Here is an 18,394-nt window from a genome sequence, read left to right on the forward strand (position 1 = left end):
TATGGCTGCATTCGCTTGTACATTATATGAACTGTATGTGGTTGCCAGGCATTAAACATTAAGAATCACAGCTTAAAGAGCAAATGTTTATTTGAAAGTTTGTTGCTTAAACAAGTTAAACTGCATTATCATGAATAAACATCGTACGAGCATATACAGCAGCGGCAGACCGGATAGTATTGTATTTGATGGATGTCATCACCAAGGTGTGAACGATTTTGAGTGATGCAGTTTCTCCTCCCTGTGATTTACACCAAGCACTGCTCTTGCACCTTTCTTGGTTGCACAGGTGATTACGGTGCACCATTAAACTTTTGCACTGCTGTGGTTGGGTTGCTGGATTAATAAACCATTGACCTCGAGTTCACTAATCCATCAGCTCCACAGATTCTCGAGCCAACAGTGCTACAAACCATAACCTCCTCCCTCTCCATGCTTCCCACTCCCCATTCCCTCTAATGAATCTCCCTGGGGCTCTTCAGAACATAAAACTCGACATCTGCACCAGTTTACTTGCACGCATTACTTCTTCATGTTAAGGCGATAATGGAAATACACACACGCAGGATTCAAAAACATTTAATGTATTAACAGATTGCATCTCACTTCACAAAGGGGGATATAGACCTTTGGAATTTGGGGGAAGGGATGTGAAAATTATTTTGGATTGATTTATGTTTACTTTGGGGGAATAACGGCAGTTTATAAATTCGAATTTCATGTAAATTTATGAGGCGTGGGCTTTGATCTGGTTATGCTGTAATTATTTACGAGGCCAGTGATGCGACCACGTTTTCTGATAAACATTGGCTGGGCATTGCCGTCTGGTTGGAAGAGTTCAATTTGATTGCCGGTGATGGCTCGTTTATCCAATTCCTAACTTCCCCGGGAGCCAACTTTACAGTCCACACATCTTCGCTCTCCCGATAAACAATGGGCATTTTTTTTGCAGGCACAAGACTGGCATTGCTTATCACATTACCCGCAGCTCCAACGTACCCATGATGCAGCGGCTTTCAAATTCCAGCATGTCTTCTCAATCGCACTCTTTTAATGATTACCAATTGGCTCTTTAAGGATTGCTTTGTGATGCTATCGATACAGGACCACAGTCTCGTCTAAACATGCATTGGGGCACTTGAAATATTCAGATTTGTTTACCGACTTGGAAAAAACAATGGCTCATTGTAATTTTCGTTGCTGACCCCTTTACTTTACAAACCATTAAAAGCAAATATCACCATATGTTCATTATATATAGGTATGCAAATACGTGAATAAAACCCCAAAGGGAACAAAGTTATTTTATATTATTTTCAATCTAAGGCTGCAAACAACACAACTACATAAGTGTTAGGTGCAAAGAACTGGGATGTTTGAAACTAAAACTTTCCATTCAAGACGTCTTGGAATATGTTCAGAAGCTCCTTATTAATGAATACAAAACGGATGTTCGTCACAGTTGGCCTTGTGCAACTTCCTGCAAACAAGTGAATTCCATTCACCATGTTGACAGCGACTTGTTGATGGCTTTTGTTCCCTACACCTGATGCAACAACATGGACAGTAGGCCGTTGAATTGACATTTGATATTTATGTTTCAAGTGTTGATATCATTTGAACACTAATATTGATTTACTGCAACTAAAAATGTCTCTAACTCTTTATTTATTCAGCATTTTAGTCAGTCTTTGTGTAGTCGTTGACAACCCACGCCATTTTAGTAAAGTCTTAGCCTGTAAATTTCATCTCAGTTATTTTCTTAGTTTAGTCAATTAGATGAGTAAAAATATAAGCCACTCTTAATTATAAAACGTTGATTCTTTCGGTAAAGTAACGTAGAAGGGAAATAATAAAATAATACAAAATAAAACAATAAAATATACAATTCTCATGACATTTCGGCCACAACGCAAGCAGCCGTCCTCAGGTGAAGAACAGGTCTGTGGCCGAAACGTCGTGAGAATTGTATATTTTATTATGTTTTATTTTTATTATTGTATTATTTGCCTTCTACGTGACTTTACCGAAAGAACCAAGAAGATGAATCCCTGCAGTCACGAAAGCTTTAAATCGAAATTTATAAAACGTTGGTTTAGTCGGTCTTAGTCATTGGCCAAGAATTCAGTACACTTCATATACAATCTACATAATCTTAGTTAAATTCCTCCAGTCACTTTATTCTTTGATGGGTAGTCATTGTCATCACGTTTGAAGAGTTTTGTCCATAGTTACACAAATATTTTCGTAATCCATACTCGATTGAGTGTATGGCGCAATGCTTATATATGATGTTGGCCCTTAACAAATGGAACGGGTGAGTTTCTCTATGAACAACTTCTGGAGAAGAAGCTTCATCACCATTCTTAAGTGGCAACAAAATGTATTAATAAAAAAATATATGTACCTGTACCAACAGCTGGAAAAGACACCGATTTAATTTTTCTCCGATGGCATTCAAGTAGTATTTCTTCACATGTTTTTTCAATATTATCCTGAAGTCCTGCAATGTGCACAATATGTTTGCATTTCAAACGGCCTGCTTTGGTCACAACAATGTCTCCATACGAGGGATCTTCTGCAATGGGGAAAGAACACACATTAGAACAGATCGAATAAGAAATGTCACAAAGTGCCACGTAAAAATGTAATCCAATAAAATATATTTATCTAAAAGAAGAATATTGATTAACTACTCTTGACCAGAGAAATGTAAGCTATAAGAGAATAATTAGCAACTAATGAGCAAACAAATGGAAATGCACGAAGAACACAATAATTACCTTTTAAGAATTCATCTTTAATCGTTTGTCCAGCAGCCTTAAGGATAGCATTGGAAATTCCTGGAATGGTAACACAATCAACAAATTCAAGTTATGCATCTCAAGACACTTATACAAAACTAACAGTATATCTTTTATATTAGCGTAGAAGGAGATTGATGGGGAAGCGAGGGGGCAACACTGCGGCACAGACCAGGGTGAAACAAGTCGAGTTCATATAAATTAACCGAGTGAAATCTCAAGACATCAGAATAGCTTAATTTGCAAAATAAAAAAATCCCCAAACAATTAAATTAAGTACAGCAATGAAGCAAATATAAATCGTAGAAAAAAACTGTTGCACGTTAAATCAAAAATATTGCACATAAATCAATGTAAATTCCCTGCAGAGCAAGTCGGCTTGGGCAAATTATATGTATTAGCAATCAGGGACCAGCATTCCAGAAATGTTTATTTCCTACATGTATTTGACACAAATACTCTAGTGTACAGTACTATTTTTAAATCCTTAATATTAAGTTCGCGTGCTTGCTTGCTTGCTTAGGACCGTGCAAATCTTTCGGTCGTTTTTTAACCCACTTCCCGTGATCCAATCGAGCTGACATTTTCCACACAGACTCGTTGTGCCAGACAATTATTGTTCGTGAAAAAAAATTCCCAAAATTTTACACTTTTTAGGCAAATTTTTTTTATTTTACATATATTCAAATAGAACGCATTCATGGCTTTGGCTGAACGTCAGAGTGTAAGAGCCCAGAGCGTAACCCCTCCACAGGCCGTGGTGGAGTAGCGCAGTTGGTAGCGCCCTCGTTTCCCATGCCAAAGGTCGCGGGATCAATCCCCGCGTCCTCCACAGGCGAATATATTTTTAAATCCTTTATATTAAGTTCGCTTGCTTGCTTAGGACCGTGCAAATCTTTCGCTCGTTTTTTAACCGACTTCCCGTGATCCAATCGAGCTGACATTTTCCACACAGACTCGTTGTGTGTGACAATTAATTTTCGTGAAAATTTTTTTCCAAAATTTTACACTGTTTAGGGAAAACAAATTAAATATTTAATTACCAATTGCTTAATACTGGCAGACAATCATCTGACCCATAGATTGCAGCCATCTCAAGCCAGAGGACGAGAGAACTCTAGCCGCCACGCATATAAAGGATTTAGAGTGAAAAACTTTGTTTTTACGGGTTTACTTGTATAGACTCTACAATGATCTCAAGTGGGGTTTGGGGAGCCCGTGGCCACAAGGCCTACCACTCCTAACGAGCCTGCAAACAATGTCCAAGCCTCACAGCACCTTCGCCGCACTCATCGAGTACCAGAGGGCTCGATTTTAGACCTGCCAACAGTTTCACATTTTTGTGTGCGTGTTAATGTGCGGCCCTCCAAAGGTGTTTAAAATTCAGGAAAAAATTCCCTACCCGGAATATAAAGTTTCCATAAAAACAGTATTAATCTTCAATGGCAAATTTGCAAATAATGTTTCTTTACAATGTGTAATGAAGAATAAAAGAGCCACCCACCGCATGGTTTTTAACATTTGTAAAACCAGAATGCCTCAATGGGAAGCAATAGATTTCTACTGTACCATGTACTCCAGGGAATTTTACTTGTATCTGCAAGCAATTAAGCAGAGCTTCACTTTATCTAAAAATCCATCATTGTTAGCACACCCAAGTGTGAGTACAAAAGTTGTTGCCGTGAAAGTGTCCCACTAAACCATTGCATCTCAGTGGCTCGCAATTGTTGGCTTTAAAGGAAACTTTCATTTTGAATGTTCGAATAGACTCTTTATTTCATGTACATTTTATTGAAATATATCCTTCCAAATGCAGTATTTGTTTTGTTGTTGGTGTGGCACGGGGTTACCTGAGGGCATTGTCATCCGAGCGTCTGTGGAGTTGACAATGGCGTCTGTCTTCTCTTGAGTGATATCACCACTGCACAGCTCAACAGTAATTCCCTGTATTTTAAATAGTTTCTTATGCTCTGCAACGTAGAAAAATTGTAATATTTTAACATTTCTACAGACTCCCTTTTAACTTTAATAATTACTTGAAATGCACATGATGATAAAATTAGACCCCGAGACTTAATATTTTAAAATAAAAAGCAAACATGGTCACTAGATTTTGTTGTAATGAATGCATGCAGGTGCCAAAATCACGAGAGAACACGTTAACGTTGTACCTGCGCCAGTTTGAAACCTTTCTTCCTGCTTACGGCTGGGCGCTGCGGCTTCGGAGTAAATCTTCGATATGACACTCGATATTTCGTTTTGAAAAGCCTGTAACAGTAAAATGCTCACTTATGAATGGCTCTGCAGCAGGTTCTTTTTTAAAATGGCAGGTAAATGTTCAATGTGTATGTAAAGCACAAACGATTTTGGCATTTGGAAAATTAAGGTAAAAACACAGTTTTTTTACCTGTGGATATGCCCTTTTATAGAGATGCAGTAAATTAGCATTTACTGTTTAACACGAGGGCTTTCACGACCAATATCATCCATAAGAGGTTTTTTGGGTTAGATCGAGTAAATATATAAATGTGTCATTAAAACCCACCACCATTTACTGTCGACCATATCTCTGGTGTGTAAAAATTATTGACTTTTCATAATCATAATCGCAAATTAGAGAAATGTGACATTATAATGCATTTTTTATAACACAGCTTTCCATTGCAATACTATTTAACTTCAGAGTACTTTATGAAACATTGTATGTCCTGTTATAGCAGAATCATAAAAAAGTGTTACTGAGTTACAAAAAAAAACCTGTTATTAAATAATAGTGCACTGTATAATACAACTATGTTATTTCTTTGCGTAGATGATCACCTTTTTAGGGGGAATCAAGTGATCGTCCCACAAAGACGAGTCCTGACAATACCAATTTGGAACTTCTACCACGAACTTAGGACTGTCCAAACTTTGGATTTTTTTACTTTCACAAACTCAGCACGAGTATGATTTTTAAGACAACGGCATAAAATGTGGTGTACACCTGGATTGCAATGTACACTTACTTTATATATGTCTGGTTTTGACCTTAAGATCACAAACTGAATGAGCTCAAGAGTGTCATCTTTATGCTGGTTGCTGAACTGGATGGCAGCTGACATCATGGCACGAGCAGCCTGCTGTGGTGGGCAGTTTAAATTCCCAGTGCCCAGGGCTGTGAAGGAGATGGATCTCTCTTTGGCTTTATGGGCTTTCTTCAGGCAGTCCAATACAATGTTGTGCACAGACTGCTGTAATGTGCAATGATGTAATAGTAACATGCAAAAACATCGTTATTGAGTGAGCATTGTTTACTTTATCAGATAAGGCCTGTAAACAATTAAAGATCCACACTGAAAGCTAAAATATAAACCAAAGCATAATTCATAAAACGAGAAGAACAAGACAAATACAGTACATACATTTTGTAAGGATTGCACATGTGCTTTTGTCCTCGGAAGCATTTAATTATCGATATTAACGCCACCTTCAAAACCACACTAGATGTTATACGGTGCACAATGTCCAACGTCGGCAACGTGTGATGCCACGAGATAGCAAAACGCATAACTTAGTCACCTCGCAGCGTCAAACGCAACGATGCCACTGCCCAAGTGAAAAAGCAAATATCCTCTCATCGCTGGCTTTAACCGCCTTGTTTTGAGCAACCCATTGAACAATCTGGCCGGATTGTAAAGCAGATAATCCTTATAGGCATGCATGCAACTTTATTCATATACGTAGTGTATATATCTATGGGATCTTTTTTCCAGTATCAAAAAGGTCCCATAGATAAAACTACTAAACCCGAGCTATAAATGCTCTGTTCCTTGCATTGTACTATACTCTTTGGTTCTTTCGGTAAAGTCACGTAGTTAGAAATAAAATAAATCACGACGTTTCGATCGGGACACAAGCGGTCGTCATCAGGCGATCGAAACGTCGTGATTTGTTTTAATTTATTGTATTTCTAACTACGTGACTTTACCTAAAGAACCAAGGAGTATGGATTCCTGCAGTCATGAAAGCTTCAAATCAAGATTGTACTGTACTGTTTGCCTTTTCGCGTTCTCTGGTCTGACATTGGTGAGACAAGGGCATAAGGAAGGCTGTCTCTGGTGTAGGCCAACCAGTTTCAAAAACATTGCATGCATTATCAGAACACTGTTTGTTTGCATGTTTTACCACAAGTACATGTGGTTAGTGCAGACGTGATTCCTTGAAAAAGGTATCTATTTGGTGTTTGAACGTCTTAACATCTATTTTATTACCATAAAGGGTAAAACCTATTCTTTTTCAAGGTCCCATGTCATTTCAACATGTGTTCACAAATCATGTATACAAATCAAAACAACAGGTACAATTCCCATATTGGTAGAGAACATTGAAACTTGCCAGAGATCTGCTGGAAGAGGCCGACTATAATCGAATCTGTAAATAACGAGAAACCCATCACAACAGAAAAATCAGTGCGTTCTAATAAAACATGTTTAAAAAAAAAACAATGCTCAGATTTTTGTACGTTTCTGTGCATCGCTTGGAACTTGCGGTTTTCCTACCAGCAGCGATTTTCTGTTACGATGGGTTTTTTTCATCATTGATAATATTTGATTGTTGGTATTAGCCAAGCTAATGGGCCCCAACGTGTAAAAGTGTATCACTGCTGCATGTGTAATGTAGCTCTCAGATACACTGTCTTGTTCAGTTATATGTATATTTATTGTGAATTAAGTCCACCGACTCACTGATAACTTAACGAGTAACCGTGAGTATATACACCTGATAATTGGTTCTTTACCCTTCTATCTGGCAACAAAACTGACACCTTTTTGCAAGGAGTCATGTTTGCATAGACCGCAATACCTGCAGTCATAATACAAACAAAAGAACATAACTCTGATAATGTGCACTGTCCTTGAAGTTGATTGGTCCACACCCGAGACAGCTTTTATGAGACTAGGCTCGAAGGAAAGCTGTCTCGGGTGTGGACCAATCAACTTCAAGGACAGTGCACATTATCAGAGTTATGTTCTTTTGTTTGTATTATGACTGCAGGTATTGCGGTCTATGCAAACATGACTCCTTGCAAAAAGGTGTCAGTTTTGTTGCCAGATAGAAGGGTAAAGAACCAATTATCATATTTTTACTGGCAAATGAGGTCCCCATAGTATCTACACCTGGGTAACTTCCGTGACTCTACGCGACACTCCCTGTGTAGTTGGCTGGCTACACAGGAGCGGACGCGTAGCAGTCACGGAGACAATAAAACTCAAGCCTTCCAAAACTACAAGGTGCCTAATCCAAGATGATGAAGACGACAGCTCCTTGGTTCCCCCACAACAGCAGCCCAGAGCCCTTTTCCACGCAGGCTTTTATCCCCCTCACGACCTGGCCTCGCCTCTTTTCCCAACACTCTCTCACCGCACCTGGCCCTGTCTGTCTGTCTCAATTACTATTAACGACCACTTAGGATCCCACATTACCCTTACGTGACCCTGCCTGTTCCCGGCACGTTAATTAGTAGCCACGGGGAGCCCTACTGTCCTTACACATGAAAGGTAGTTACAATTATTTTATCAATGTTTATCGGTTACACGCAAAGTCCCATTTAGCCAGTTAACAAGCTAGTTTACAAGGTAGAACCATGGTGCATTAGCACAGAACAAGAACAGTGACATCGGGCCCAACATTTAGAGTACCAAATGCGGTTCTTCAGGAACTATTTATGTTTTTCGCATAATGCACACGGCTAAGTGCTTTTCGTACACATTGATGTGAGTTGTTTGAAACCTATAGCAGAGGCTGGAAGAACATTTCTTACTAGCCTTTTGCCCGTCCAAGGACAGGTGTATTGCAGTAGATCTGAAACTTGGAAGCGAAAAGCAGACCGCGACGTGATATTCATTGCATCAATTCGTGTGCAATTTGTAAGGCCGCGGTGACACAGACCTATTTCATTTAAAGGTTATAATCCCGTGTTCATCACGACGTCCTTTTTACTTCGATGTCTCAATAGCATTACGGAGATCGCGTGACGCGAGGGCTCTGCCTTTGTAGTGAGGGCTGTCAGTTGACCCTGAGGAGGGGGGGAGGAGTGACGTCTCCCGTTAATTAGTAATGGTGGGGGTGTACATTTGGAGGAAGTCACCTGTTAATGCTTATTAATGAGGGGAGCTGTTCGCTGTGGAGTGACGTCACCTGCTCATGATTATTAATGAGGGGGGGGGGGGTGTTCTGCATGCGGAGTGACGTCATCCACTCATGATTATTAATGAGGGGCCGGTCCATGTCGAGGACGTCACCTGTTCATGATTATTAATGAGGGGGGCTGGTCGACGTGGAGTTACGTCACGCACGTTACACACTGACACTCTTGGGGTAAATATAGTAGTAAATGATTCACAGGATGCCGGCGGCTTGACAAGTGGTGTGTTCTGATGAAGAACAATTCCCAAGTGAGACTGACATATCTTTTCAAGCACTCAAAATGTATTGCTCCATGAAAATGGTAATTCCCTGAGTAGAGCATCAATTTCAGCTTAATCACAATTCACATCTTGGAAATCCAGCCATGCTGATTGATCACTCCACCGTAAGAGGGAAGAAAGCAAGATAAAATATAGCATGGCACAGTACATACGTACGGTGCGTGTGCACAGCATACACAGTCAGAGCAGAGGAACAGGTAACGGCAGACATGCAGACATACAGACAGGCCAGTGTCAACAAATTAGATATACATAGACAAAATAAAGTAGACAATAACAATACTAGAATGAAAATGGTGCATCTCATAAAACAAGACTAAGGCACCATTAGCATCCATTTGTTATAAATACGTGATTTTGTATAATAGTGGTGGAGTTTAAAAGCCATTATTTATGCACATATATTAACCGGCTGGGCATGTTGTTTCCCACCTGGTCTCTTCGCAGTGAAATGTGCCAATTGTCACAACATGACATTCATCCGGCCCACATGCTCATGATTGGTTGGATCAAATTCAGCAAATGTTTGATCTCTGAGACATTTGAACAGGATTGAGCAGCCTTGGTGGAAATCAACCAATTTATGCCGTTACTTTAGAGATCAAGCAGAGATCCATGTGGCTGTATGAAAAGCAACATGGTACAGTATAAAATTGGTAAACTACAGTCGCATACAACCGCGAGAATGCAGAATCTCTGACTGGCTTAGGGCACAACCCAATGCTCAAGTGAGCATGCAGACACTTAAAATGTTACTTTTGTCTTCCTAAATTTAGCAGACAACAAGGCCACTTACCGATTTGTTTTTTTCATCAGGTTGCACAGCAATACTGGTATACTTTCTTGTAAGAGAGATGAGATTGTGCGTTGTCAATGCTTATGATGGATCCATGACCAAGGTGAATTTTTTTTCTGTGAAGTTCATCCTGGAGTGAAGGCCCAGCTTTGCGATGAGCAGCAGATGCTGCGCCTCCATTGTCGAGCTTCATCGCAACAGATGTGGATTTCACGATAATGTCAGTCTGAAAGAAACACGTTGCTCATAAACATTATTTGAACATTACACTATTTAATATATTATAAAGCTCAATGTTAGGGTGGAGGACACACATAACTTGCAAGTTTATGGCATGTGTTGAATGATAAAATGTATTTGCAAATAACTCATTTTGGAAAAAAACACAAAAATTTTGCATTCAAATGCAAAACTTAGCAAGAGTCTTGGGGTTCAGCGAGGCTTTTCTGGGTAAATGTTAAAATAACAATAATACATTAACACATACGGTCTCAAACATCAGTGTGGTTTTAAGTGTGGAAGATCACTTAAATATTTTTCTCCACATAGGTATTTGATTGGTAGATGCACCCAACTTACCTAGTGAAAATGTAAATCTCAAGTCACAGGTTGAATTAGCCAATCATTCCTCCTGGGTCATTAAAATATGTACCACTATGTAAGCATTAAACAGTGGTTGTCTTGTGGAGATGGATAACCACCATACGAGTGTGGACACTCCAACACTGGCTCAGGATTCAATATAGAGTTGAGTGCCACCCAATACCTATCTTAGAAGTAAAGCATTTGACAGAGATTGTACAAAAGCTTAATGGTGCCAGAAAACAACTTACACGTTGGTCTTCGATATTTCCGTTTACAACTTGTATACGTCTCCCTTCATGGGTGAAAAACATGTTGTTTTCAGTGTCGTCCATTTTTAATGAAGATTCATCCTTTGCTTTACGATTTTCCCAATCAGTGACTTTATCTTCAGTGCTATAATTAGCAAAATTACATTCTTGGTTTTGGCCCGCATCCTCTTCTTCATCCTGCATTTCATGGGTGTTACTTGATTGCTCTTCTGATCGGTCCCTACAATTCATTGGAAGCTCGATAGTTTTTCTCAATTTAGAAATAAATTCATGATTAACATCCACGATGTGAATATCAGTCAGGGTGATGTCCAAATCCTGGGTACTTTTACAGTAGTCAAAAATAGCACGGCAAAATGTTTCAGTGCAGATATCCAATGGAAAGGCAAATATTCCAGCACTAATGGCAGGAATTGCAATGGATTTGAAACCTTCTTTATCAGCCGTCTCTAACACATTTTTGATAACCATTTCAAGAAGCATAATTCCTAGAGATGTATTATACCGGTAATCTCCCCATTCGGGTCCGACAGCATGAAACACCTTCTTGCATGGCAGGTGGCCTGGCCCCGCTATGGCCAACTCTCCTATAGGCACTTTTCCATGCTTTTTGACGTAAGAATCACTCTCCTGCTGAATGACTGTACCTCCTGCATCAGACAGTACTTTAGCGAGCCCCCCCAAATGTTTTAAATCTTCATTTGCTGCATTTACAATCACATCCACATTCATATTTAAAATGTCGTCTTCATGCACAAACAGAAATCGCTTGCCAGGCAATGTTACAGGAGGCCTTTGTTGAGTTGGTCTTTCTGAAGCATCTGCCACTGAAGCAAATTCTTCATGATTCTGAGTAAGAAATCGAGAGTTACGCCCTCTGTATGTATCTAAGAACATAGAGATGCTCTTTGCATCTGGTACCCCATTCTCATTTCCCCCAACTTCTTTGTTGATTTTTGAAACCACATCATTTATAGACTGCTTGTGTTTCTCTACCTCTTCACTGTGGCCCATAATAACGATATCCATCAGTGAATCGTGCCTTTCTATAGAAACACTTTTGAATGCAGGATGTCCGATGATCTTCATGTATTCAATAATGCAACTGCACAATGCTTCATTCTGAAAATGAATTATTTCTTCAGCAGTGTTGTCTTTGAAATAGCTTGTCAACTCCTTATCTGCCTTTTCTACTGCCTCTGCTATCCCTGCAATGTTAATCGCACTACTGGTCCCATCTTTGTGCTCTATTGTACTAAATATGCAGTTATATTTTCCCTCAGAAACATTTTGCTGTAGTTTTTGAAAGAAAAAATTCCACTGTTCACTTTTCATGACAGCTACATGCTTTTTAGTAACTGGAAAAAGCAGATCCTTTAAAATTAGATTTAAAATGTCATGGGCCTTTTCAGCATGACCCTCAAGTGAATAAATGTAGATTTCATTTTCATCAAAATCACAAAGGGCTTTGATTTCATTACCAGTAAAGTGCGTTTGCACCAAGGCTCTGAGGTTGGTTTTTCTCAAAAAGTTGTTCAGATAACTTCCAAAGCTACATGTCTTTTTATCGGAGTCCTGTAAACTGACATCAATGTATTTATTCACATCATTAAGTTTTCTGGAATCTCCCTTGAGGCATAATGTGTTGCTCTTCATGTGAAATTGTACATCTGGAAACCTCCTGCAGAGGTCATCTTGTAGCAAATCAAAATAATGAGGTTCAATGTTCATAGATAAACTACCTTGATTAAACTCGATCATGATGTCTTGTTTAACTTTTTGTACTTCATCAGATTTCCCCGTCAGTTGTATGCCATTCATATACAAAACTTCTACATCACTTTTTTGCTCACTCTTTCTTTCTATCTCCTTCCATTCTTTTTCTGTGCATGTTATTGTTTCATGAGCATAGCCCTCGGTAAATTGTGTAAACATCTTTGTAACCGAACCTTGCCATTCATTGTGGTCTGTGATGGACTCATTATCTGGTAAGAGCCAGATGGTGTCAAAATTCACCGTCTTGATTTTGCATCTGGATTTTGCCAGGGCTCTGTCCAGCTTTGACCTGTGCTCTTCATTCGATGTGATAAACTTCAGCAAATATGGATTCAATTTCTCCTCCAATGGCTTGGGTTGCTCGGGCTTATCTGTTGATTTATTCGATGTGTTCTCCTTTGTCTTTTCACTCTGTTGAAGATAATGGGTTAATGAGAAGATTCATATAATGTAAGCAGCAAAAGAAATGGTGTCAATGCCATTCTTTACATGCCTCCCATAGTATTTAATCTGCCTGCACTTCAGCTATCAAACATCGAATTTTTAAAATTACATAACCTTCTGTTCCATCGTCCCATACAAAAATAATATCTAAACTGCCCTATAAATTCTAACATACATATTGTTCATTTCAACTAGCTTGGCGAATTTAGATCATTACTGCTTAATGTCATAATGCAACTTTAAACATTATAATGGTTCAGGTATGCGTCTGCAGTGCTTCCTGTTAATGAATACAGAGAGATGGTTACCACTTCACTTTTGTTATTTGCCGAGGTTGATAAATCCTCATCATTTGACTTTTCTTTATTGGATGCTCCAGGCTCCGCAGGAGTTGCTGGTGAGGCCGTGAAAGCAGTGACGTGCACCTCCACCTTCTCATCACTGGACACCTCAATCACGTGCTCACCTTTAGCTAAGACACTGTCCCGCACTGCAAAGAAAGAATGATATTCTTCCAAATTATTAAGATTGGTATATCTTGTAAATCACATTACAGTTTTTGCATTTAATGAAAGTGAATCTTATAATCTCTCCATATCTGACTTTTATTAAAAAGTGTTAGTCCTTTGTTGGAAGAAAAAGCATGAGTCACGTTTTGCCCCCAAACAAAGAGAAATGGGAATTGAACTCAGATATATAAATAATTTGTAACCAAAGTTAACAGTTCAGTCATTAGTCTTTACACAATACAAATAATGTGTCGTTGTGGAGAATGTAAGTGATCAAAATGGATGTGCAGAAAATTGTCTCCTTCATATGTCTACACGAAAAAATACATATTTTTGTTTACACAACCACCAGCCCAATGACCTTCTGGGAGTGCATAATTTCAAAAGCATTGTGTGATGTGTTATCGTTTAATATTGCACTGGGACCATGCCTTGTCAATAACATCTGAAAATTCACCAACAGCATCAGTTAAGCTAGCTGATGAGCCACTATTTTAAAATTGGTCCAGAATTTACTTGTTTTTAATCAGTGCTCTTGAGAGTCTGCACTCCCAGAAGGCCGTGGGGCCAGTGGCTGTGTAAGTATACTTTTATGTGGAGAGACAGATACTATATGGAAACGTATTGTCTGCGTAACTTTGTCTTTACAGGTAATTATTGCACATGCAAGTTGGACAGTGGTGTCTTTAAATCAGGAAGTCTAACTGATTGGTTTTGGATAAAGTTTGGGTTAACCGAAAACCAGTTGAACCTGTTAATATGATTCAATTGGTTCAAGAGTATCGGACGATTCATTTTCGGATAACCGTTTATTAAGAACCGGTTAAAACTGACTCAATTTGCTAATTTTCTCGAAATTAGCAAAACAAACACCTCCCTTGTATCATATTGTAAAATAAATGTGAGATTTTTGTTTTTGCTATTTTTGAGATAATATCCAGTACAATGTTTATTGCACAGCAAGAGGCTGAGATGGAGTTCCAGAACCAGATACAAACGACACCATACATACAAAGAGACAGAGAGATAATTGGAAATGCAAAGAAACAAGCGCATAGGCAGAGACAAATGGCAATGTAGCAACAGAGGTAAGGATACAATATCATTATAAAAATGCACATCATTGTGTAGCTGTGTGCGACAGTTTAGGCACCCTGCTCTGCCATACCTTGTTTAGAGGTGAATTTCACGATGGCTTTACGCGTTGAGTCCCGGTGAGAGATCAGCTGGCACTCCCCACCACCCGACCGCTTGCTCTGGAAATATTTCTGCAGTTTCCCCTTGAGTGCCTTGTCCAGGTCTCGAGGCAGGTTCTCCACAAGCACAGCAGTCTCCTCCATCAGCTGCACCTGTGAACTCGTGTCGTCGGCCGTTCGTCCGACATCGGGTGCCAAAGCTGTTTGGCCCCTCTCCATCCTGTCAATCAAATCCTGCCCGATGCCGTCCGTATTCACTCGTTTTGTCACTCGTTGTCCTCGACTGTCTGGACTAATCACGACTCATTACGATGCTTATTAACTCGGAGGTATTACTACCATCACCTGTATTCTTGACCGAGGTTCCTGAGACGTTTTCTCTACTAACACCTTCTCAGCAATCCACGTCAAAATGTGCAGCCGCTTTAGTTTTTAATTCAGGGGGGACAAAGATCTCTCGTACAGTCTTAGCAGACTGCTGGGGCAAGTGCTCTTAGCAAGTACCTATAAAGGCCGGGGAGCAATTGACAAAACACAAAGACACGGACACAACACGGAGTCACTTAGCTGCGTTGCCTGTTCAGTCTTTACAAAATGTCTCTTTGCTACGCGTTTCGAAACTAAACCCAGAACAACACCAACTTCCCCTTTTTTGTGTTCGTTACACAATCGTTCACGCCAATGACAACGACGCGCGCCGCGTTAAACGAAGACACGTTCACACACACACACTGCTGCTGCCGCTCAGGATAATGTAGTCAACTCACGTACACTCAGTTAACAAGTGTCAATTATGAACAGCTGTCGATGACACATACCCCCCAACACTGGAAGTGCGATCCTGGAGGGCGAGTGGCCTCGCTCCCCGCCGCAGCCGCAACTCGCCTCTCATCTGGGACTGGAACCCCGGAGTTTGAACGCCCTCGGCTCACAGCGGAGGCGTGGAACACGATGGGCAACAACGACAACAACGACGACGACGACTCACGGAACGCCGGAGACGATCGCGCCGCGTTAAGGGCCGTCCATAAATGACGTCACGCGATTTTAGACGATTTTTGACCCCCCCCCCCCTCGTCACACGGCGTCACAAAAAGTCAGACACCCCCCCCTCAAATATGACGTCACAAAGCTCTGCCCCCCCCCCCTCCAAAACCATATTTCCATTTTGAAAATAAAACACGTGCTTCAAATCGCTTTAAACTATTGTCATTGTAGTGCGTATTTAATGTGCCGCTGCACTCTGATGTTGTAGGAGAAAACATTTATTAAAAAGTCTATTTAATTAAGTAGAACGTGTTGTCTATATTTATTTAAAGTTGCGCATTTTATGTAACGTCACATTTCTCAACCTCCCCCCCTGGTCACACATCGTCACAAATGTCTGACCCCTCCCCCCCTAGGTGCGTGACGTCATTTATGGACGGCCCCTTACGGGAGAATCGATTTGTTCACGAGTCGAGTGCGTGCGGCGTGGAGCGTTCGGCACCGACTCCGAAATGTCGCCGGCACTCACGGGGATTCCCAAAGGGTTACAAAGACAAATAGCCCCCCACCCCCGTGTAGTTAATTAAACAAGTGCTGTTAGCGAGCACCTATAAAGGACGGGAGGGGTGGCCAGCACCACGCCCGGCCGCCTTTGTCTCCCCAGTGGCGTAGGTTTACTGCAGGCCGCACCAGGTACTCGTTTAAAGCTGAGTCGACCTAGAAGAGGCCCATGACCGGTTCAGATAATCGTCACTGGGTGTTGGGGCCGGGTTCATTGCGCAGCGTTGCCAACCACTCCACTGTCGCTCCCCCCACAATTTATCGCGAATATCATCGCGAGTTCGTTGTTTTTCTTGTGCCGCACTGTAACATGCACACGTGAATGTATTTCGATGTTTTTTTTAGCCAGTGGTGATGGGACCAAAGTCCTGACGCCCCCAGTCACGTTAAAACATAGTAGACTTCGGCACTGTGTTTTAACGCCACTTGTATATGATACAGAGCGTTCTGTTATCTTTAGAATATACAAATTAAATAGTTGAAAAACAGATTTTAGTCTTATTTGAATGTTATTATGGTGCGTTTAGCCAGGTGAGAATTCACGAGAACTGGACAGAGTCTCAGACTCCAGCTGAAAAGAAACCTCACCAAAGAAATGTCGACTTGGGGCATCGGCAAGATCACGGAGTTCTCGGAGATCGTCTCCGAGAATGGACCGGATTGGAAGCGCATCAGCTCCAACAATCTCACCTCCTACCGCTGCCGTGGAGTCTTATGCACTCTTGAAAACAGTACAGAATAGTGATGTTTGAATAAATAGTTTATTCATTAAGTTACGTTTACCACCACAATTAGTATTATTAGCGCTACCCAAATGAAGTCCTCATTGTTAATAGGATCGAAATATATTCTTGGTTCTTTCGGTAAAGTCACGTAGAAGGGAAATAATAAAAGAATAAAATATAAAACAATGCATTTTGTTGTGGATTTCACGCCTGATGATGATGGTTTGTGTTGCAATCGAAACGTCGTGAGAATTTTGTTTAATATTTTTATTATTTTATTATTTCCCTTCTACGTGACTTTACCGAAAGAACCAAGAATATGAATCCCTGAAGTCACGAAAGCTTTACATCAGGATAGAAATAACTTATCGGGAACGTATCCCCATGTCTACAATAAGACCCGTTATCGTGCTGTTTCGATTAATGCTCACTTCTCCAGGAATGCATCTTGGGCACTCAACGGGGTCTTTCTGTACTTGCGAACAAGAGTTGCGATGGTCGAATGCAAGCGCAGGATGGTAGAGACATGGCTGCAATGTAGCGAGCCATTGTAACTCAGATCAGAGCATGCGTGATTTGCCTGACGTCAATGGTGACTTCTAAATCTAATCTAATGTGAGTGGCATCTGGACGGACGGAAGAGAAATCCCCCTGATTGTATTTCTGGACAGCAATGCATCGTCTTGATTGACGAGCTGACTTGGTAATAATAATGAACTGCATGAAGGAACGACTGTCACCTTACATGGCCTACCCCATCCATAATCAACAGGTTAATTTAGTCTGTAGATCAAGACAGAGGAGAGTGGAAACAAATTAGGGAACGTGGATACCTATCGGCTATCTGCCCATGAATCGTGGTGGTTTTGATAAAAACATGTACAGTATATGTTCAAAACTCGACGGGTTCGTGCGTGCCGACATCACACCACCTGACTGCGCACCCCTATTGTTGTATCCCGCGCAAATGTCGTTAGGGGCCGTCCATAAATGACGTCACGCGATTTTGGACGATTTTTGACCCCCCCCCCACCCTCGTCACACGGCGTCACAAAAAGTCAGACCTCCCCCTCAAATATGACGTCACAAAGCTCTGCCCCCCCCCCCAAAAACATGCCTCAAATGGCTTTAAACTATTGTCATTGTAGTGCGTATTTAATGTGGCGCTGCACTATGATGTTGTAGGATAAAACATTAATTAAAAAGTTTATTTAATTCAGTGGAACGTGTTGTCTATATTTATTTAAAGTTGCGCATTTTGATGTGACGTCA

General features: G+C 40.6%; 1 protein-coding gene across 3 annotated transcripts; it reads right to left on the reverse strand.

Moving 5' to 3' along the window:
* Window positions 1-72: 72 nt before the first annotated feature.
* LOC133346029 (protein mono-ADP-ribosyltransferase PARP15-like) lies at window positions 73-15,894 on the reverse strand. 3 transcript variants are annotated; one of them, XM_061557292.1, is made up of 7 exons: window positions 10,071-10,264; window positions 5,813-6,037; window positions 4,976-5,072; window positions 4,655-4,774; window positions 2,784-2,843; window positions 2,408-2,578; window positions 73-1,546 (listed from the first exon to the last, which is right to left on the reverse strand). In XM_061557292.1, the coding sequence occupies exons 2-7, from the start codon at window positions 5,909-5,911 to the stop codon at window positions 1,383-1,385; spliced, it is 711 nt and encodes a 236-aa protein (XP_061413276.1). In that variant the 5' UTR covers window positions 5,912-6,037; window positions 10,071-10,264; the 3' UTR covers window positions 73-1,382. The 3 variants fall into 3 exon arrangements, with proteins under 3 accessions (XP_061413276.1, XP_061413275.1, XP_061413277.1); XM_061557291.1 differs by lacking the exons at window positions 73-1,546; window positions 2,408-2,578; window positions 2,784-2,843; window positions 4,655-4,774; window positions 4,976-5,072 and adding exons at window positions 10,904-13,111; window positions 13,453-13,634; window positions 14,822-15,353; window positions 15,668-15,891 and having other exon boundaries at window positions 5,866-6,037; window positions 10,071-10,296; XM_061557293.1 differs by lacking the exons at window positions 73-1,546; window positions 2,408-2,578; window positions 2,784-2,843; ... (2 more) ...; window positions 5,813-6,037; window positions 10,071-10,264 and adding exons at window positions 12,954-13,111; window positions 13,461-13,634; window positions 14,822-15,353; window positions 15,668-15,894.
* Window positions 15,895-18,394: the final 2,500 nt, after the last annotated feature.

Source organism: Lethenteron reissneri, chromosome 23, assembly GCF_015708825.2.
Source record: "Lethenteron reissneri isolate LAM-NWPU_2019-01 chromosome 23, ASM1570882v1, whole genome shotgun sequence".
In the NCBI taxonomy this organism is placed as follows: Eukaryota; Metazoa; Chordata; class Hyperoartia; order Petromyzontiformes; family Petromyzontidae; genus Lethenteron; species Lethenteron reissneri.